This window comes from Vulpes vulpes, chromosome 3 (assembly GCF_048418805.1).
Source record: "Vulpes vulpes isolate BD-2025 chromosome 3, VulVul3, whole genome shotgun sequence".
NCBI classification, from domain to species: domain Eukaryota; kingdom Metazoa; phylum Chordata; class Mammalia; order Carnivora; family Canidae; genus Vulpes; species Vulpes vulpes.
The window spans coordinates 8,526,132-8,549,424 of NC_132782.1; the positions used below are offsets into that span (position 1 = coordinate 8,526,132).

General features: G+C 36.6%; 1 protein-coding gene across 1 annotated transcript in view; it reads right to left on the reverse strand.

Annotated features, from left to right (window-relative positions):
- Positions 1–2,650: 2,650 nt before the first annotated feature.
- IFIH1 (interferon induced with helicase C domain 1) overlaps positions 2,651–23,293 on the reverse strand; it is a 57,268-nt gene continuing 36,625 nt past the window's right edge. Inside the window, exons 7-17 of the mRNA XM_072751749.1 lie at positions 19,420–19,630; positions 17,968–18,185; positions 16,666–16,782; positions 14,487–14,610; positions 13,685–13,963; positions 13,052–13,311; positions 10,308–10,457; positions 8,696–8,857; positions 5,348–5,538; positions 4,737–4,830; positions 2,651–4,639 (exon numbers count right to left, since the gene is read on the reverse strand). Of these exons, the coding sequence (XP_072607850.1) occupies positions 4,460–4,639; positions 4,737–4,830; positions 5,348–5,538; positions 8,696–8,857; positions 10,308–10,457; positions 13,052–13,311; positions 13,685–13,963; positions 14,487–14,610; positions 16,666–16,782; positions 17,968–18,185; positions 19,420–19,630 (1,986 nt within the window). The 3' untranslated portion in view covers positions 2,651–4,459. The remainder of the gene's footprint in view (positions 4,640–4,736; positions 4,831–5,347; positions 5,539–8,695; positions 8,858–10,307; positions 10,458–13,051; positions 13,312–13,684; positions 13,964–14,486; positions 14,611–16,665; positions 16,783–17,967; positions 18,186–19,419; positions 19,631–23,293) is intronic.

Below are 23,293 nucleotides of genomic sequence, written 5' to 3' on the forward strand. Positions count from 1 at the left end.
TTACCAAAAAAAAAATCTGCTATGCTTTCCATCTGTATTTCCTATTTTATAATCTATGACCTGAGAAGCAAGTTTCAGGATTTAGAAAAAAATAAAAAAACATTATCATTTGTGTTGGACAAAAATTACTGTTGACATGCTACAACTCAACCTCTCTCTCTCTCTATCTCTCTCTCTCACTTGTTTTCAAGCAATTGCTGATCAGGTCAGTACAACACCATTCCCCATTATTCTTAAAGGTAAAGACAAAATGTAATTAAAATTATATCTAAACAGCAGATCTAGTTAAGTCCTATAACCACTTAACAAATAAGTGTTGATCTTTTTATTTACATTGATACCTATTTTTCTGCTGTGCTTATAGAGCTGGACATTAAATCTTCCTTCTAGTAACACCGAATAGCATATTCATAACAATCATGATTCATTACAGCTACCACTTACTTCTTGGGATAAGCCCTCTAGGCTGTGTGTTGGATGTGGGGATTACAATCCTGTATGTATCCTACTTATTATAAAGATAGGTCTAAAATTTACTATTTTTATGCTATACTTAAACTGTTCTATTTCAACTGCTGCTGTTTTTCTGGCCACTCTCACTACTATGGTTTATATATTAATTCCTACTAAGTACCAAAAGATATGTTCCATGCAATATACAAATTCTCATGGCAGCCCCTCAAGGCTAGTATTAATTCCCCACAGTCTCAGAGGGATTAAGTGACTTGCCCAAGTCACAATACTACTAAGGATACAAACCCAAATAATGTCTCAGTCCATGCTCTATAAAAACAAAGATGTGAAATTTTATATCTAGTATGACTAATGAAGGAGAAACTCACAAACTGAAGGTGACTGAAGAAGTTTATAGTTATTTTTTTTAAGATTTTTTATTCATGAGAGACACAGAGAGAGGCAGAGACATAGGCAGAGGGAGAAGCAGGCTCCCTTGCGAGGAGCTCAATACAGGACTCGATCCCAGGACCCCAGGATCACACCCTGAGCCAAAGGCAGAGGCTCGCCCACTGAGACCCCTAGGTGCCCCAGGTTATAGTTATTTCAAGTTAACTTTCTAACTCTTAGAAGGAAGTAAACTAATTTTCCTGCCTTTTTGTTATTGCAATGCCTAATCCAATTGTTATCAGGTTTTGGAAACAAGCACTTCATTATGCTCAGGGTGAGTGAATGTTACTTACCCTGCATGTGCTCTCTATTCTGGTTCTGAAAATGTGAACTGTGCTAGATGCTGGGAAATGCCACATGGGTTTCATCTTTGAGGACCATAAAGGATGTCTGCTGGAGAGATCGCAAAGAAGGGCTTCCAACCATGTGCAAAGACACACTGTTGAGAAAAGATCAGGGTCCCAGAAAAGACTGTGGCAACATTATTTGGCAGGAAATGTCAATAATATATAAATGCCATATAACATACAGAATAAATAACAACCAGCACTTTACTCTGGGGTTGAACATTGCTACTATTTTCTCGCTCTTCATTGTTCTTTCCCATCAGCACATAAGTATGTTTGAGTTTCTCACATCTGAAAAGCTACAGTGAGGGAGGCCTGCGTGGCTCAGCGGTTGAGTGTTTGCCTTCAGCTCACGACATGGTCCTGGAGTCTCCTGATCGAGTCCCACATCGGGCTGCTTCAAGGAGCCTGCTCCTTGTGTCTCTCTCTGCCTCTCTCTGTGTCTCTCATGAACAAATAAATAAAATATTTTTAAAAAAAGAATGAATGAAAAGCAACAATGATGGGAAACGTCAAATCCTCTTTGGCTTTATGTTCAACTGAATTGAAAACACCACCAGAGGCCTTTTTCCTAAGGCCTAACACTCTGATATATTAAATTGCAGACAGAAAAATATTCACCTCTCTTACAGTATTTTATGCTTCCAATGACTGCTTGTGACATGCACTCATGGTCCTTTGGAAAATCATTTCTTTCTCATTTATGTGCTGCCTCAATGCTTTACATACATAACTGTAAATTATTGTATTTTAATTTCACGTGGCCTGAAAGGATCTCAAACTTTTGGTATAAAACCTATCCACAAGGTTGGCCAATGATCTTGGAAATGCTTGCTGTGCTAAAATTTCCTGACACTTCCAGGTCTTTCAAAACCACCATGAGACACATGAGTCCAGCCGATGTACTTGTCCTGTGACACCCCTGCAATGCCCCTTAGCAGATTGGAGCCACCTTCGAATATGTAATGTGCTCGCCAGGTATTTAGCCCACAGCTGATATTACCACAAGTCATTAGACAAGGTCTTCAAATGAAAGCAGCCATGGAGCCAGAAGCACAGACTAGGGCAATGCTGGAATCATAAGGGACCTTTGACACCACTTAATCCAGTTGTTCATTTTCCAGGAGAGGAAACAGGACCTGCATGAGATGAGGTGGCCCAAAGTGGCCCAACCAACTGAAGGTTTTGTGGGGACTAAAATTGGACCTCCCAACTCCAGATTGATGCCTAGATGTCATGAGCATATTCTGTAAATCATCCCCAAATATTAGAAATATTAGACTGTTCAGTAATGATCAATCAAAATGCTGCAATTATTACATGCACCAAGTTTGAGTTTTCAGGTATGATAACATAGTAAGTTTTATACAATTTGAAACATGTATTTGAAAACTTTGAGGTAGAAATAACACTTCTTTATTGAAAAAAATTCTGGAAAACACAGATGAAAAAACCTGATATTTGTTGACACCTCAAAAACAGTCTACATATGTTACAGTAGTACATTTAGCTATTTTATGCATTTGGTTTTCTGCATACTTTCCAAAGTGTTCTAGAAGACAGCAATACTTTAAATGGAATCAGCTGGAGTTTTTAAAAGTATTTTAAGAAAATCGCAATCTTCTTTTGTCCTCTTGCATTCCAAGAGCTCTGATTGGTTAATATTCACCTTTGCTTGGTTCTTATCAACAAAAGCTAATGTTAGACTGAATTTAATGAACCCATCAAAACCACAAAAGAATTTTAACTCCCTCCAACATACTGTTTCTCCTTGTGTAAGAGGTAACACCTTCCGTGTAGCAGATCATCTGAATAAGTGTGAGTTAAAATGGTCAATTGTAGCTCTGTGTCAATCATGTGGCTCTTCAAGCTAAAAAGAGGCTACCTGTCTCCTGGGAGAATGTTCCCAGGCTGGGCCCTGTGTCCATCTCCAAATGGTCATACTGGGTTCAGAAACACTGAAAATGTCGTAGTCATAGAGAGGTTTCCCTTCTACCTAGGGTTAGAGACAGGTGGAGATGGATATATTTTGTTGTTGTTGTTCTCTAATAACATCCAGCATGTGTTACCTGCTAAATCCTGTGTGAGCCCTGGACATCTCCATCGCCCCAGGTAATCTTCCTTGAGCATAGTGTTATGTTCATGGAGGGAAAGCTAAAAAATAAGCCTTAACCTACCTGTTGCTGCTTCTTCATAATACCTTCCCTTTTAGGGTGCTTCATATTTTTCAAAGAGCTTTCATATGTATGTACACACATATCACTTACAAAAGCTGGAGAAGCGATGTGAGAAGTAGAATTCTAAGATGACCTCCACAATTTCTGCCTGCTGGTGTCTATGCCCTCAAAGTCCCCTCACTTTGAGTGTGGGCAGGACCTATAAATATAATGAGATGATCACTCCTGTGGTTGCAGTTAAGATTTTATCTTAGCGCACAAGAGAGAGATCATCCTGCTGGCTTTGAAGAAGCAAATAGCTTTGCTATAAAAGGCCCTGTGAGCAACCCGGGTGGCTCAGCGGTGTAGTACCGCCTTCAGCCCAGGGTGTGATCCTGGAGACCTGGGATCGAGTCCCTGCATGGAGCCTGCCTCTCCCTCTGCCTGCGTCTCTGCCTCTCTCTCTCTGTCTGTGTCTCTCATGAATAAATAAATAAAATCTTAAAAAAAAAAAGCCCTGTGAGCAGGCCACGTGGTGAGCGCAGGCCTAGTGCTCAGAGTGATCCCCAGTGGACAACTAGTGGACCTCCAGAACATGTGCAATAATAAAGGGCTGTTGTTTTAAGCCACTAAGTTTGTGGTAATTTGTTACGTATCAATAGGAAACTAATAAAAGCAAGCAAAGGTAAATAACACCATAGCCATTTCACCAAGAAGGACACTGGTTCAGAAAGATGAACTGATTTGGTTAATTTTATTTTGCAGATTGGTTACAGGACTGATAGTGATACCCCTGGGTGCTCATTCACAGCCCAGCATTCCCTGTGCACCATAACGCTCCACACTAATGAGTATTACCAGTGGGTGTCCTTTACCCCTGTCCACCTACAAGATAGATACTTGAAAGCGTATTATATGATCTTTCTCTATGCTGCTCAACACAGAGTAAAGCAATGATTTTATTGCATCAGTCCTGGAGTATAGTAAAAACATTAATCAGGATCATAGCAAATGTTAAGCTGATGATATCTTTAAAGGCTCTCAAATCAAATGTCAATCCTCATCACTAAACAAACAGTATTCTGAGTAGTCAAGATCGGGAAACGCGATAGGTAATTCTACCCACTTTTTATATTGTTTCTTTGATGTATTATTTTTGAAAATCACTACAAAATTCTTTATTTTGAGACAAGGCAAATCTAAGCCCTTGTGCACCATCATCGTTCCCCAGTCCTGAAAAACAAGAGAGTGAGAGGAAAAGTTAAATGCACATTCAATTAAGAATTCCTTTTGGCCGAAGTAAAAATAAAGCCCACAGCAATGTACTCACTTGGCCACACATTTTGCAGATGATCTCGCCATTTGTTTGATAGTCTATAAACTTCTTTCGTAGTGCTTTGTTTTCTCTCACAATATAGAGTTCCCTAAAATTATCAAGAAATAACAAAATATCTCTGAGAATTTGCAGTGGACAAATATGCAGCCTGTGGGTACATGCTGTTGGACCTGAAGCTAATCTGCAGGCATGCCTAGCCCACACCTTATTCCTTCTCTCCTTTTCCTCCTGCAGATCATCAGACAGATACCCCCTTTCCACACATACATCTCAGGGGTCATGTTGCCTTTGGTGGTTTCTTCCAAGTCTATTGATTATTTTAACTAGACTTAAGTTGTCCAAAATTTTGAGAACAAGTATCAGTACACACCAAATTGATGTACCTTGGACAAAATGGCTTTGGGTCTTACACTTCTCTTCCCTGCCTCAGTGCAATATAGTTGAAAAAAAAATGATGTTTGAAATGGGGCTATAATCTGGGGGCTAAAGGAGGGGAAATTCCAAAAAATAATGAGTCTCATTTGTGTTATTTTGAAAGAACATTCACAATACAATCTGCCTCACCTCTTATAAGGGAACTTAAAATCGAGTCTTCCGGGACTTACTTGAATACTGGTGTCATGTTGACATGGTGCATCTTCTCAATAACGTGGATATCTTCCCCAGAGCAGGCTAGCACACTGCAGTTTTTGCAAAGGAAATTTATTAATGATGGGTTTTCCTTGTAACACTTTGCAACACTTCTCTTGATTTTCATTTTCTTTTCCATGATACTTTGCATCTGTAGTTCCAAAATCTGCATTGAGACAAAAAAAGTTTATTATTTTTTTTCTTCACAGTTTGACTGAAGTAAGTCTCCTGGAATTCAGAGTTCTTAGATAGTTATGGAAATGTACACCTGACCATAGCCTAGAAATGAAAATAATGAGGTGATTGGCCCCAAAGAATTTAGCATATAATGCCTCCCTGTGGACATGGAAATGTAGAACCTTCAGATGTTCCGAAAATAACCCATTCCATTTTAGACAAGTTCTGTAGTGAGAAAGTTCTTGGCAATATCCCAGAGAAAAATCCTCACCCCCTAACCTCTCTCACCATTAGTTTTAATTCTGTCTCATAAAATATGTCTAAATCTGCTTTTACATGGAATCTCTTTGAAGAACAAACATTGTTATTATATTACCAATAATCTTCTCTTACCTGTGATAAGCCCCCCAGTTTCTTTAAGCTTTTCTCACACATTATAATTTCTAGACCCCCTTGCTATCTTAGTCAATCTCCTTTTTACACATTTGTGGCAGAAACTACTGGTTTCCCACCCAGTGTCCATTCTTCCTGGAAACAGAACTATAATTTCAACTAAATGACTACATTTCCAAGCCAATGACCAATGAGACATAAGATGTTACATAGAATTTCCAGGAAGTCTCCTTAAGTGTCAGTTGCCATTTCCACTTTTTGCCTTTTCCATCTTCTTCCTTTTTCCTGCCTCAAATGAGCAAGTGGTAGTTTAAATTCAAAAAACTCTTTGACTTGGATAATGGAAACCTAATACTAAAAGGGCAAGAGAAGAGTCTTGGCTTCCTCACAACATCATGGAGCTATCATATGGGTCCAGATTGTCCACATTTTTATGTGAGAATAAGTCCTTAAGCCCCTGTATTGCAGTCTCTGCAGTTAGTGGCAAAATTTATTTAATAATAGAAACAATGGAAAGACACAAACCTTGAGGTAGGCACTGGCCAGTTCTCACACCTATACAACTTCATATTTACTTCCAAACTGAACCTCTCACAGATGGAAAATTTATACTAACTTGTGGAGGAAGCCATTGTTTTCCTGAAGACTGAGGGGAAGTTTTAGTAAATGTAAACTCTCAGTGCTGATGAACAAAGTTGAATGGCCCACCTTTGGCGCTCACCTCTGTTTTGGGCTTTGATTCAAGACAGTCATATTTAGTACAGAAAAGAAAACTAAACCTTGTGAGCAATCTATGGGCCATAGAATGCCTTAATCGGACAAGTACAAAAATCAATGTCCTCTGTAAATGGTAACAATATAAAAAATTGAAATATTATGTTTCCTAAACTTTAATAGGTTGTACTTGCAAGATATTTATAATTCAGTGAGCTGATAAAAGATGATTTGGCATAGGACCATATACATGGTGGGCAATCAAGAAACACCTATATGTGTGACAGAAAAGATAAAAATACATCTAAGGTTAGTGTACAGATATGTAAACAGGACACCAGGAACTAAAGGATTGGTTCTAGAATAATAAAGAATATGAATCAAAAAGAATGGCAAAAAATAAAACAAAGCATAGTAAATATATAGGAGGCACAGTACAGGCAGTCAAAGTCTAAATAAAATGTAATGATGTGGGAAAAGTTGTTGAGTCATTGTTAGGGAAAATGTTTAAAATCTTCACATTGTTTCTAGAAGTTTGATTAGAGGTTTTCAGTTAGGTGCAAATTCTGTATACGACATGGAAAACACACTTCACCTTCTACGTCAATGCTCACCATTTATTAGTGGCTGCCTGCAAACTGTGTTGAGAAGGATTCTTAACTCAGGAAAAGGGAGAGCTGGGACCTAGTAGCGATGTCTACTGTAGTGATGTCTGCTGAGGGAGCCGAACTGAATAGTAGTGGAATATGCCCCCACATCATTGCCATCCCTGCTCTGAGTTTGTCAGCCTGGAGTTAGCTTTAGAAGGGCAGGTCTCTTAGCCAAAGGAAACCTAAAAAGATTGTCGATTCTGGGGCCCCGAAAGAGACTGTATCTTATTATAGATATAAGCTGGAAAATTTTGACTCATAAACTCCAGGGACGGCCTACAGCTTACCCAAAACACTTGGTCTCGAAACATCGGTCTTTGAAAATATCCACTTGAATAACTTTCCAGTGACATTATTTGGCCACAGATGTTTGATTTGACATTACCAAATGTTTGGTTTGCCTTATATTTAAAGGGGTTTTAAAATACAAGTTTGTGTAGAAACCTGGCCAGGAAACCTTGGAGTTGGTTATAGCAATGCACACCAATTTAAAAGCATCCCTTTCGTGAAACTCTATTTAGGGTAGAGCCAATTCCAATGTTAAGAAACTAACATTCACACCCATATGCAAGGGTGTGAATTTTCTTCTAAATGGATTGTTTGCTATTATAGTAGTTACAGTCTTTAATTCAGTGGTATGGGGGATTTCCTGAAATATTGTAGAAGTGCATTCTTCCCTCACTGCATTCCTCTTGCAGCTCAAATGAGCATTAGTAAATTGAGATGCAGCTAGATGACATATTATGTATTTTCTTATCATTCAGATCTAGCCTCAATGTTACTCCTCCTACAAGACTTTCCCCAAATACCCAATCTATAGAGTACTCATCTAATGACTTGTTTCATATTGTCTTATTCTAATTCTGTAGCATTTATCCTTATGTGATACATTTCTTGCTTCAGTTTTGCTTATTGTTTCTCCTCCTCAAATCTCATTATGTATACTCTAGAATATAAGCTTCATACAGGAGGGTTCTATCTGTGTTATTTGCTGCCATGTTCTCTCTTTCTAGAATGTTACCTGGCACACAGTAGGCACTTCATAAATATTTCTAGAATGAAAAACTTGTGCCCATACAAACAGATTGCACCAAACCAAAATTACCAGGTTGGCTTGAATGGGTGAGCTATACTAGTCTTTCTGATCAAGGACAGACTAAATTTATATCTTCAAAGTTTATGGTTGGTTTCACTGGAACAGCGGCCTGACAATTTCTGCCCTCATCGGTCCTAATTCTTTGTATGTGAATCTGGATTAAACATGGCTCATCCAACTGGAACTTAAAATTTAGCACAATTTCTGTCTTGAGACTTAGCCACAAAGCTATCAGCGGCAACCACTTGCAGACTCTTTAAAGTGAAAAATTCAGAGAGGTCCAAAAACAATACCTTACGAGCATACTCCTCTGGATTCATATTTTGAACATGGTCTATAGCTTTATACATCATTTTCTCTCGGAAATCATTAACTATCTCACGTTCAATAACCCCTGAGTTACTGTGGGCAACCAGGACGTAGGTGCTCTCATCAGCTCTGGCTCGACCACGGGCCTGAGAAAAATAAAGAAATCAAGTTAATGAAGGGTCATGTCTTTCTGTGAATGCTCTCATTTTTGGCCTGGAATGGTATTCAATGCTCAGTGTCCCAGTCTTTAAGTAATTTCTCTATTGTCAGTAATGTTAGTTATTATCCATTTTTTATAAGTCAGTTATTTGAAATTCAAACTGCACTATAATGAACAAACAATGTTCTAGAGCAATGACGGTTAGGTTACCACACCATCCTTCAAGATCCCGAGTTACACAAGACCATCCTGTCCCTGGAAACTTCTCTCAATCCTAAAAGCCAGCATCATTGATTTGGACTGGGAAGGCACTCCTCCAGCCTAGTAGGAGGGATGGATAGAAAGAAGGGGCATCTCTGACCTTGACACTAGAGTTGTTGAGAATGCAGGTCTGCTCCTGGTATCTATATTGGATTTTGAGCACATTTCCCATGAAAACATGCTTAACATGGTGATAAATCTCTATAGTCCCCTTTAAAAATTGATATTTAGGTACATTTTGAGTAACAGAAAATATGGTCTTAACCAGGAACCTAACGACCAACTATAACACCATCTGTATAAAATGTATTTGGTGTAATAAACTGCTAACAAAGCAACTCTTGAAATACAATTACTTCCTAATTTGGTGGCTATCTGGTTATCTTAATATTCCATGACTTGTTTTCCAGTCAAGAAAGCAATTTTATATATTTTAAAAAGAGATTTTAGTTAATGATATAGGAGGAATATTATTGGTATTAACCGGCACAACTCCCATACATGTTCAATGAAAGGTAACAATTATATTGTTAAGACAGTGTAGGTAAGAGGTAAAGCGAAATTAAACGGAAATTAGTATACTTCACTTTTGTTTTATATGTATAACTATGCCTCCCCCAACTTCTTATGATGAAAATTTTCAAACACAGAGAAAAATTGCAAGAATAGGGAGGAAAAGGCAGAAATAGCAGGGTTCCCAAACTTTTGAGCATATTACTTTGTCAGACATTTTAGGGACACTGCTCTTCAGATTTCTGGTCCAGCTGGGAGCTCATAGACATCCTAGGAATTAGGAGGCCTCTTCAACTCTTATAGATGGGCTAGTGTCATGTTTCTGAAGAGTCCTGGGACACAGAAATAACAACCCAAGAAGAGTTGTTTGGAAATACGACAGTTACCTGTCATCATCATCTGAATTAAACAACACCATAAAAGGCAGTAGTGTGCAGCTCTTCAAGATTTCTTCTTCTTTTAATTGAAGTATAATTGACATGTAACACTCTTAGTTTCAGGTGTGCAATGTAATGATTTGATATTTGTATACAGTGCAAAACGATTTCTCCTTTAGAAGGAGAATAGATACATTTTTAAAATGGTCTGTGCTGCTTTGCTAAAAGAGAACAAACTAATAACACAAAATAAAAAAATCAAGTTATTAGAGGTATTAAACATACCTGGACCATGGCTATTTCATTAGTGACGAGACCATAACGGATGACGATATTACATTCTTTAATATCCAGACCTTCTTCTGCCACTGTGGTAGCGATAAGCAGATTTATTTTTCCTGTGCGGAATTTACTAATGACTTCTTTTTGTTCATTCTGTAGAAACAGTTTAATAAATTAAATTTTGTGATGCTAAACACATTAAAAATCTTCTAATTAGCAGAAGAAATAATAAATTGCAACTGGTCAGTGCAAATCAAAGGATTAGATCATACACGGATTCTCTGCCATCTGTTTTTGGCATTGAACAAAGACATGATGGTGAGACAACATTTGATTTCCAATCTGGGATTACCACACAATAACAAAAATATTTCCATCATCCAGTCTGGAAGTGGGAAGACCATCATTTATGCCAAGGAAATAAACTGATGGATGACTTGGGAGGGAGGAAAAAGAGATGCTTTCAGTGGAGAAGAGGGTCAAAGCAATGAGAAACTAGAATGGGCTGTGATTTTCACTATGTTAACTTCAGAATTGTTAATATCCAGAAAATGAGATTCGGGGACACTTTTTGAGATCATTGAATTTTGAGTCACAGAAAAAATAACACACTCTATGCCACATTTGGTCACTATAAGAGTCACTCAAGCGTGAAACCTATGGAATATGTCTGGAAGGACATGTGAGAAACCAAAAACATTGGCTTTCTCCCGGGAGGGAGCAAGAAGGCTGGAGAGCACTGGTGTGTCCTAAAGCTCATTAATTCTGAAGGAGGTAAATATATTATGTGTTCAGAGAGAAGAGTAAATAAAAATGAAATAACAAGTTATTCAAAACAGACTTTTAAAAACTATAATTCAATGAAAAAACTCTGAATTTTCAAACTTAATATAAGTAAAGAAATAAAACAAGCACTCTGGTCCTTGCATAGGATGAATGGGTGAGCATAAACCTAGCCTGATATGGCCAGTGTGGTTTTGTTCTTAGAACCACTCTCATCAAAACTGTTGTTCCTGTCAGCCTGTACAGATTTCTGTTATGTTTTATCCCCAAACATTAAACAAAAACATTAAACATTAGACAAAAATAAAAATAAACATGTCAGACCAACAGTGTGTCCTCCCACCCTCTTCCCTTTCTTCTTAGAGGTGGTGTGTCTTTTTTTTTTTTTTTTTTTTTTTTTGAGTCCTAAAGGCTGGAGAATTGTGCAGAAAAGCCACTCTCCAGTCTTCTCTGATAATTTCTCCCTCTCGCACTCATGTCCACTAATAAAATCTTCCATGCCTTTGGATTTCAGCAGAAGTGCCTGCTATTCAAAAAAGTAACTTTAGGAATGCCTGGGTGGCTCAGTGGAGGGCCACCTGTGCTGGGCTTCCTGCTCAGCCAGGAGTCTGATTCTTCCTCTCCCTCTGCTCCTTCCCCAGGTCATGCTCTCTCTCTCTCTCTCTCTCTCTCTCTCTCTCAAATAAATAAATAAAATCTTTAAAAAAGAGTAAATTTAATAATGAGAATTTCAGACACAGAGTTAGACCCTCAAATCACATCAAGTAAATGCTGACTCCCTCTTCCAATGAGTAAGACCAACTCTGTTCACAAGAAGAGGATGTGGGGCATAAGAAAAAGGTGTGTTCTATATTTTGGCATGTAGCCCCCAAATCTGAAAGAGCTAAGGAGCAAAAAGTAGTTTGACAACATACTTTCCTTTTGTACCTCACCTCTTTTCAAAGCGGATCTGAAGCCACGTATAACCAAAGTTATAACACTAAAGCTAATATAATAGAAACTCAAAAACGGGAGTAGAAGAATATAGATGTACTACTTGTAAGAATTAGCATAGAGGCAGAGAGACTGAACTTCAGTTTTGCCTGTGAGCTTCCTGAAAGCTATGGCAAAAAGGAAACTGGCTCTCATCACAAAAGAGAAAGTAAGCTCCTTACCCAAGGAAAACAATGCTTTCTTTCTCTGGTATAAATTTTAGAGACAACTTTAACTGAGTATGTGCAGTAAGTATATTGCATAAAATTTCAAGAATGACTTTTTTCTTCAGTAAATCCTAAAACAGATTTAATTTCCTCCATTGGACTGAATTTTGATGAGTATGATAGAATTGGAGTGTCCTCTTGTCTAGCAAGACGCAAGGTCAATATGACTTCAGAAGAACATTTTATTCTAACAAGCCACGCTTATAATGTCTACAAGTGTCTTTTTTTCTCTCCCATGGGTTTTATTGTGCACATGATAAGTAGTATAATGAAACAAAAACAACACAAAACAAATCTTAAAAAGGAAAAGAAAATCGCTTATAGTCCCAAATCTCTAACACATGAAATGTCTTCATTTTTCCAAGTTGCCTTACAGATCTCATCCTATGCAAACATATTCTACATTTTTCTAATTATAATGCACATATTTTTGTTGGGATTTGATTTTTCCACTTGATATTATATCGTAACCATTTTTCCATTTTGTTACCAAGTTTAAATGTCAATCATTTTTGCAAAGGAAACTCGATTTTGAAGGTTCCTCCAAGTATATGAAAGAAGTGACTCCTAACACAATTCTTAGCTTATCAGACATCACAGATTAGATTGTGATTCACTCATATTTTAAGAACAAGTGTTCCATTCCATAAAATTATTTGTGGGTAAGAGAATTGCAGGGCAAGACAATTGATGGAAAAAAGACTACAACTAAGTTGGGAAGAGTAATAACAGAATAAGGGAAGAAGTAAAGAAGGGTGTTTTCACCTGTGTCATGGGCTTGAACTCACTGCTGTGTCCAGCTCCAATTAGATGATGGGCTTTGACTCCTACCTCTGCAAATTTTTTATTTTCAGTAATCCACTGGGAAAGGGCAAATGCACTCTGTCGTGTTTTTGTGAAAATTATTCCTCGGGCCGGTTCCTCAGTCCTTGTAAATTGTTCCATTATGGTGTTTCTTAATTTGATCAGCTTTTCATTTTCATGTTTTGGGTTTTGAGCCAGCTTTTTCAACATTCTCTTGTTTTCTTTAAGAAAGAATTAGTTTGAATTATAAAATATGTGAATAAATTACACTGGGAGACTTTATGTACTGAGATACGAATATGTAGTTGGACTATAGTTAATCTTATGCTGTATCTAATGATCAGGCTAGCTTAATAAATAAAGGTATTGCAGTCTTGTTAACAATAAAACCAGATGACCAACTGACTGATTCTGAGTATATAATTCATGGCTTATCTGAGCTCATCAATTGGAAAGAACCCCAAAATGATTGGGGTTTCTTCTTTCAAAATAAAAGATAATTTTGAGAGGGCCTTTTGGAGAGCTCTTGAGAAGCAACAGGCTCACACCCTGAGGCAAATGCACGAGAGTATAAAATCAACATAACATTCTTACCCCAAAATAACTCCATGAGAAATCTATCTGTCCTATCCAGTCTCAAAGGTCTCTTTTCATCATCCTCAGCTTCATCACCATCACCGTCACCATCCTCACCACTCTCATCACTATCACCTTCTTGGACTGCAAACTTCTTCTCTGTCTCATCATTATAGAAAGCTTCAAGGTGATTATATGCATCAATCGTTCGAATTGTATCATTAATTTGTAGGGCCTCATTGTACTTCCTCAAATGCTCTGCACAAACACGTTCTTTTCGATTTCCTTCTCGTGCAGCTATGAAAGAATACATTACATAGAGTGAAATAATGGTAGAACACATCCCTGAAAATTGTGCTGTGGACTTGAATACGTCTATGATACGACTCTAAAAATAAGCTTCATGCTGTTTTTGAGATGGGCCTCCAAATGTGCCTCCAGCTCTAAAAGTTTCCCAGCCCCTAAACTGGCAACCTGAGCTCTGTATCAGCAAGAATAGAGTCCTGATCCATACTGACTCAAAGAATGGCATGAAAAACATTGCGGTTGAGTTTGTATTTGGAGGCAGAGACTAATATCTATCTTAATATGTTAAACATACAATAAGTGAAAGACTGGAAATAAATAGAAAATTAATGGATTGCTGCTTCTTTCCTTAGATAAGGGATTAGAACATGTTCATCCTAGTAGTACTTCGAACACAGAAATTCCATTTGATATTCCATTTGCTTTCAGCTTGGTTGAGAATATATGACACATCCATCTGAAATCTTGGCATGAACTTGGAATAAACTAAGTGTTAGGTCAAAACCCAAATTACCTTTTTTTTCCATTTGAATGGTCCATTGTTCATAGGGTTGAGTTCCAAAATCTGACATTGGACTCATTTGGCAAAAACTTTGAATCTTGTTCATTATTTCTAAAAGTTTATCTTTAAATGGATCCTAAAAATAAATTATACACATTATTACATGCTCATATTATTAAAGAAATAGCATTATCTTTGTTAAAATAACTCCCATGTTATAATAAATTTAATTCAGAATCTTTGGTCTAGACAAAGTAACAAGTTAATTCCTGACCATCTCTTTATACATTTATTTTTCAGTAATCCATCCTTAAGCCATACATATACCAACATCATGTACTGCTGCTAGAATTTCCCTTTTAAAAGTTTTACAAAAATAAAATTAAAGAATAATATGCACGTTGAGTGCTAACAATAATTTTAAATGTATTTATTTTTATATATATAGTAAATATTAATTATTTAAATTATATCATTAATTATATAAGTATTAAATATATAAATATTTTTTAAAAGATTTTATTTATTTATTAGTGAGAAACAGGGAGAGAGAGGCAGAGACACAGACAGAGGGAGAAACAGGCTCCATGCAGGGAGCCTGACGTGGGACTCGATCCCGGGTCTCAGGATCAGGCCCTGGGCTGACAGCGGCGCTAAACCGCTGAGCCACCCACGCTGCCCCAATAAATATTTATATATTAAAGCAATGCCCTAGTTATTTAGAAAGCCTACAATGTAATTTCATAAAAATTACCTTTTGAAGAACTGGTTTCAGTATTATTTTTACTAAAGTAAAAAGTTAAAAGGTAGGCTTGTATTGAGCACCAGGTAATGTGTGTAAACGTTGAATCACTATATTGTACACCTGAAACTAATATAATGCTGTATTTAACTGGAAATTTTTTTAAAAGTTAAGAGAGTTTTAAATGCATTCTTCGTTAGTGCATACTATATGATTTCACTTTTAAGTTCAAAATCAGTTAAAATCCATCTTTGGTGTTAGAAGACAAAATAGTAGTTATCTTTGGGGGCTAAGTGACTAGAAGGAGGAATGAGGGGTTTTGGGGTGCTGAAAATGTTTTATCTCTTGATTTGGATTTTTATTAAACAGGTGTATTCATTTTATAACAATTCATTTTATAACAATTCATTTTATAACAATTCGGCAATCTGTACATTTATGAAGTTGTACCTTTCTGTATGTCTATTATACTTCAATAAAAAGTATATCAAAATTAAGTTAAAAGGTAAGATGGCAACTTCTTTTAAAAATATATCCTGAGGATTCTGTGGAAGTTTTAAAAATGATTATGAGTAGAAACATACCTTTAAATTTATTAAGTAAAACTAAATAACAAAAAATGAAGGATAATAAAGTATATTCAAATGTTCTAGTTCAGCTGGAATAGATAGGAGTCATCTTCAGAACTTCAAAAAAATTAATCTATGGAGATTGGTCACTAACACTGGTTTAGTGCCTACTACATTTCAAATACAATATTGTCTATTATACATATTTCATGTCACTTAATCCTAACATCCTTTGAGGTAGATTTTTAATGATTACCTTTGTTATCAAGTACATAGAGCTAAAATTTATCATGCTTTTTTATATTTTACAAAAGAAAGTACTGCCATAACACACTGGTCATAATGTCCAAACTAACCCAGTTGGTTTTTATAATCAGTGAAAATACTCCTTGCAAAAGCACCATTAAAGTAAATATTTTATTTCTTTACTGTGTCGGCACTTTTTTAAGAAAGTAAATATGCAAATTATTAGGATTCCCATTATCATTACCAACTGTAATCTGGTAGCAACAAAATGGTTCTGTGAAATGTCAAAAAAAAAAAAAAAAAAACCTGGCCTGAAATTCACCAAGAAAGTAAAAAGAATAAAATAAACTACAGTAATCCCTCTAGTTTAGCAATATAACTCCCTCCACCCTTACCCCCATGGGCCTCATGTAGTCAAGCCACTTTTCATATAAACTGGAAAACTAAAAGAAGCCTGAAAAGAGAGAATTCACAGCAGTGTTTTGTTGCTTAATAGTAATAATAAAGAGTAAAACTGTAACTTATTTTGCTAAAAATTGAAGATAATATTCTTCAGATGGTATAAAGTAATCTTTCATTTTCCAGTTGAGTATGGTATTCTCAATCTAATAAACATAAAAATTTAAGTACATACTTCTCCGGTGTCATCTGCGATTGCAAACTTTTTACATGGCTCTTTCATTTGGCCTTTGAGTTGATTGATATTTTCTTTCACAGTTATAATGGTACATGCATCGAGATTGGCACATATCTGAAAAAGAGATTTTTTTTTAATATTCAAATATTTACTTTTCCTTTTCAATTGATTCAATGTAGAAACATTTTCATGTAATAAATAGGGACCATGACTAACTAAATACAGCATTTTAATATCGCTTTACTCTGGATCTGCTAAACCAACACATCTATCTCGATGGACTCAAAAGAAGCTTCTAAGTTTTGTCAGTGTATAATTGCAGAAAAAAAAGTGCATTTATTTTCATTCCTTAAATTCCATTTGCCAGGTGGAAAAACTGACATGGAAACAGTGTGGCAAATTACAAAGATCAGTAGAGAATGGTTATGAGATAACCATATTACATAAGACATTTTAAAGGTCAGCTTGACATCCTTGGATCAGATTACCACCCTCTTCTACACATAACGAGGACAATGTAAAGCTAGGAGCAGCCAAAGCCAGGATGTGCCTGGATCTAAACTGATGTTAGTCCTTAATCCCATAATAAATTCCCAAATATCTTGGAACAAATAATTGTGCCTATGTCTGTTCTACATGAATTTCACTGAATTCAACTTAAAGTAAGGGACTCATAATATAAACGCAATTGCCTTTGTGCTAACACACTTCTTGGGTTACTCTGAATTGACATAACACTCGAAATCAACAATAGTACTTCATGTGGTGTTATCATTTGGGGTCAGCTGACAACCTCGACTAAAGATTCTCATATCTCCGTTTTGTCATTTAATTTGAATTACCCAGAATCTGAGAATCACACAGAACAAAAAAGGCACAGAAGAAAATATGCAATTTTGAAACTAATGCAGTATTTTGAAAATTAGAAATTTTTCATAGTTTGAGCACATTTCTGTATCAGATGGATCATCAAGTTTAACAACATGAGTAGATATTTAAAATAAGGGATTTCATTTGTCCCAGTTTTTCATTGATTATATCTACACTCCATAATTTTTGTGATATCTTTCTGTGCCATAGTAATTTATTAAGGCATATTACTGTTTTGTAGAAGATTGAATATATTTACTTTAACTAAAACATATTGATTTCCCTTAACTAATGATCATAGAATACCTTCTTTCTCAATGGCACTTGGACTTAATCCTACTCAAAAAGCCCAAAAAGCCATAGTATTTGCTTTAGGGTTCGTTATTGTTGTTGTTGCTATCATCGTTACATATAAAGTCAATGGCTTACTTTTAAAATGTGTTGCTGGGCTTCAGCTTGCCTTTTGGCTACTCCAACACCTGGTGAAGCTGTTAGTCCTAGTATCTGAGGTAGAGGAATCACTGGTTTGTATTCTTTCTTGAGTTTATTATTTTTCAACTTCTGTTTCAAGTAACGTCTCATGATGTTATTATAGACTGCTTCTTTGTTGGTGTGATGACATTCGTCAATGATGATGAGGGTAAAGTCTTAAAAGAAAATCCAAGTAGTTCATTTGTCCATACCAGCAAGGTAGAGTGAAAAGAAGTACCTTAAAGCTAGTAAACTGGGCTGCTATGGGACATCCTTTAGTAGCTAGTAAACTGAGCTGCTCATCCTTTCTTGAGCAGAATATGGCACAGACCTCTTACTTCTTAAGCGGACAATGTCTATGCTAGTCATCTGTAAATCCAGAGGCCCATGCATATTAATTATGAAACTATTCTTGTTAGATATTATCCTTATTGAAGAGATTAGCTTTGGAAAATTTATAAAGGTAATAAGTTTTATGAGATAGAATTCAATCCCTGCTTTGTTCCCCCCAAATTAATCAGGATTACACTTTTGTTCTTTAATAAAACATTCAATTTTAAGTTGATGAGGGTTTTTTTATGTCAGATAAAAACCATTCCATTTAAACAGAGATCACTTTGCTTTGTTTTAACATTGCATTTAATTATTAGAAGTATTATAATGACTATATTCCTTTCCCTTTCTCTCACTTTTTCTTCCCTCCCCCCCACAAAATAGAAAAGATTATATTTCATTCTAAGGAAATGATGGCATATCTAACAGTATCCATTAGCATATGAAAATAACTTGTTGGTATCTAGAAATAAAGAGTAATAAAAAGTCCAGTGGGTGCTTGATTTAATAATGTATTCTTATGTAAATAAAGTGATCTAATTAAAAATGTATCTCATTTTTGTGTATCTCCAGGAAAGTAAACAGTTTTAAGGAAAACTTAAGCAATGAAAGATGATCTATGGGATGCCTGGGTGGCTCAGCAGTTGGGCACCTGCCTTCGGCTCAGGGCATGATCCCGGCGTCCAGGATTGAGTCCCGCATCAGGCTTCCTCCCGCATGGAGCCTGCTTCTCCCTCTGCCTGTGTCTCTGTCTCTGTCTCTCTCTCTGTCTCTTATGAATAAATAAATACAATCTTAAAAAAAAAGATGATCCTATGAGAAATCATCTTTTTATTTTTGTTTATTTTTTTAAATTAGGCTCCACACTCTGCATAAAGCCCAACATGGGCTTGAATTCATGACCTTGAGACAAAGGGCTGAGCCTAGATCAAGAGTCGGACACTTAACCAACTAAACCACCCAGGCACCTGTAAATCAGAGATAATATTTTTAAATCAACATTTTGAAAATTATTTACTACAGCCTCTGTTACTATCATCAATATTACTAATTCTTCTTTTTCCAACTTCAACCAACCTGAAAATTGGACACCATCATCTTCTCCTTTTTCTGAGTTTAAAAGGGAGTTTTCAAGGATTTGAGCTGTACTGATGATAACATCATAGGTTTTGACAACTTCTGGAAATGATATTTTCAATTGGGTATCACCACTTAATCCAATAGTATGATACCATTTCTTCAAAAATGGTTCAAACTCTTCGCGGAAGAGCTGTTCAACTAGTGGTACCTTTAAAAATGCCAAAATTAAAGAGAGAGAGTGCATGGTCAGAGAAAAAAAGAGTACCAATTAAAGGCCTAGTATGTGCCAAGCATTATCAGAAGTGTTTACATTATCAGTTAACTAAGCATACCAAACTATCATTACATTCATTAATTTATCAATAAGCATTTATTGAATGCCTATTAGGTGTAAACATCATATCTGAAACATGAAGATGTTTTAAGACATAGCTGACAACTTTGAGGAATAGGTCTAGGTGAGCACATAGGGTAAAAGTAACCAACAAAAACCCACAAATTATTAAAACACATGTGATAATTCTCCCACAGAAATACAAAGTGACCACAGGAGGCAGAAGTAACTGAGTACTCCAAAGGTGAGTTTAGATAGAATTTTAATCTAGTAAGCCATGGGTCAGTGACAAGATAAATTAAAACCAAACCTGGATAAGAGATAAATTCTGAATTAATAGGTCAGGGCCAGGCTATAAAGGGCTGTGAATACCATGCAGAATATTTTAAATATAGTATTATAGTTCATAGGACCCTTGTGAGTTGTGTTTAGTGTTGATTTTTTCCTGTAGTTTGTTTTGGAAAGGGGCCAGAGGCAACATGCCTAAAAAACTGAAGGTAACAGAGAACTAAAAGTGAGGAGGTAAGATACTGCTGAAGAGAGCAGATGTGAGATGAAGGGATAGACCATTAAAATAGCTTTGATAGCTAACAAAGAACAAAAGGGCAGATTGGCAAAATAAGTGGAAATATTTCAGAGATGACTGGCATTATGTTGTCGGAGTATGTTGGCATTGAAGTTACTCAACGTGATGGCGATTCACAATATCTTTGCATTCACTGGGCAGTCAAAATATAAGTCTTCATAAAGATCCTGACCTGCAAGACCATCACCCTGAAGATGGAACCCAGCGAGAATGTGATGGCCAAGACCCAGGATAAAGAAGGCATGCCCCCTGGCCAGCAGAGGTACATCTTTGCAGGCAAGCAGTTGGAAGATGGCCACATTCTTTCTGGTCACAACATCCAGAAAGTGTCAGCCCTGTACTTGGTCCTCTGTCTGAGGGATGGCTATTAATTCTTCAGTCTTGCAGTCACACTCCCCAGTGATGGCATTACACTGCATAATGGGCATTTACCCCAACTTAAGTTTAAAAATTACCAGTTTCAGTAAATGCTCAACCTATTGGAATTTTAACAAAGGTCTTGTTGCATGGAAGTAAAATAAAATCCTTTTAGCTGGATCTCTGTATGTCATAGTATCTGCAGAAGGTGGTTGAGTTGACACCTCAATGCTACACATTACTAGTTATATAGAATACCACCCAGATCAGGGAAAGGAATAACCAGGATATCTTGAAGGTTATATCCTAGGAGAGTTTTTACCATGGAAGCCTAGGGATATACAGTGTGGCGAGAAGAGAGTTGGCAGAAAGAGTTTCAAGGAAAAGCATCAAAGAGTAAGCATTATACTCATAACATAATTACCAGATAATATGATCAGTGGTTATCTTTCCACTGGTCTGCAGAACATGTGTTACTCATCTTTTTCCTTGAGGTGAGCTCCATTATGTGTAAAATGAGGGCTGGCTGATACCTCTGGCCGAGAACAGTGTACAAAAAGCAATACTTTGTATCACTGTTTAATATAAATAATGAAGTTATAGAAGGGTGAGTGTGGAGAGAGAAGGAGTAAAATAGAATCTAGTCATTTCAAGAAAATAGTGAGGACCTAAAATTAATAACCAACTTTGGTAAGTGGGAGAAAATAACACGAGGTGAGAAAAATAAGAAGAGAAACTTTCTGTTAGTGTTTTGGGGGTTTTGTTTTTTGTTTTTGTTTGTTTTTTGTCAAAGTCAAGTCTTTGGTCCATCTGCACAAAATCATTTGAGATATTTGGAAAATACAAACTCCTGGGCCTCATCAAAAGGCCACTGAATCTAGCGATCATCTCTAGGGACACAACTTTGTAGGCACAACTTGCACTTATATGAAAGCTCTCATGTGACAATAAATCTTTAAAATGTGAGAACCGCAGCTCTTCTTTCTCTTACACCAAGTCATTGCTGACACATCTTTCTAGAACTATTCTTTTTCTTCTACTTACATGAGACAGAGGAAATAATCTGAGTTGGGAGTAAGAAAGACTCTGAAGAAGAGAATGAAAATTAAGCTTAGTGGAAAGAGCAAGATCCAGAGGAGAGAAAGTTAGCCCTAAAAACTACTACAGCCACTCGGTTATTATGTGTCCTTGGACAAGTTACTGAATCATCTCAATCATTTCAATTTCTACATCAAAAAATGAGAATGTTAACAATCAATGTTAAACTACTGATAACACTGTTGTGAAAATTAAATAAAATATAAGCTGTCATTTTTCTGGTCCTCAGAAACTTTCCTGATATTTTTCTGATTCTTTTATTCCAGCACAGGGGGAAAAAAAAAAAGGCCAGTTGGCTTCAGAAGATAAGGGTTCAAGTTTCAGCTCAGCTGCTTATTGGAAGGATGAGCCCTGACAGACCAAATAAAGCCTCAGAGCCCCAATTTTCTGATGAGTAAAATGACAATAATTATGGTTACCTCACAGAGTAGCTGTGTAGATTTAGTGAGACACAATAAAAATAATTAATACTGTATCATGAGCTATAATGCAATATTAATAATTATATGATTAATATACATCTCTCATTTCTTAGATTGTAGATTCCTGAGAATAGGATCTGTCTTTGATTTGTCTTTAAATACCCTCATGCTGCTGAATGATTTAAGAATCTCTATACCATGGGGTGACATAGCAACCTGGGGTTCAGCCCATAAAGGATAAGTCAAGACCTTCCAAAGAAGCAGCATCTTCTGGCCTACAGAACAAAAATAAGTTTTCACAGGAGGTAGCAGGTGTTGGAAATCCTGATACTCACTCTGGGTGGCGTTGACTTCCTACTGAAGGACACAGAGAAAGCCAGATGCAAGTCTGACATGGCTAATTGGGAGGTGTGTGGTCCTCTTGGAGCCTTTTCCTGAGATGTGACAGAGTGCCTGCCAAGACTAATCAAACCCAACTGCTACCCACTTCTGCTGAATCATATGGGGCTGCATTATAGCATCTGAAGGAACCTGGGATTTATCTCTCGTGATGTTGAAGCCCTAGATAGGAAATAGAAAGTCTGGGAACACAGGTGGTGTTTTCATTTCTCCCTGCATTTGAAGGCGATAACTTTGGAAAGCATGGAGGCAGGGAGATGAAAGTAAATGATGTTAGAGGGGACAGGATTTCTCTTTTCGAGATCAAGGGTTACGATGCCATCTATTAGGCCAAATATAAACCTAAGGTTATGTGACATAGAGGACCAGAGATTTCCTGACTCAGTCGAAGAGAATTGAAACTCAAGTTACTTTAAAATGGAAAGAAATGGGATGATAAAGTAAACAATTGTGACATATATGGAAGAACTAGTGGAGGGATTTCTAGTGATTCTTAGGGAAAAATACCAGAGAAGCAGATGATGAATTAGACTTACGTCCTTAACTGTCTCCATAACAGTGCAGTGAAAATGAATAATTAATGAGGATAATTTAACATTTAAACATGGCTGCAAATGTGGATTTGTAAGAATCACTTCAATCCAATGAGATGAAAAATTCATGATGAGCATACAA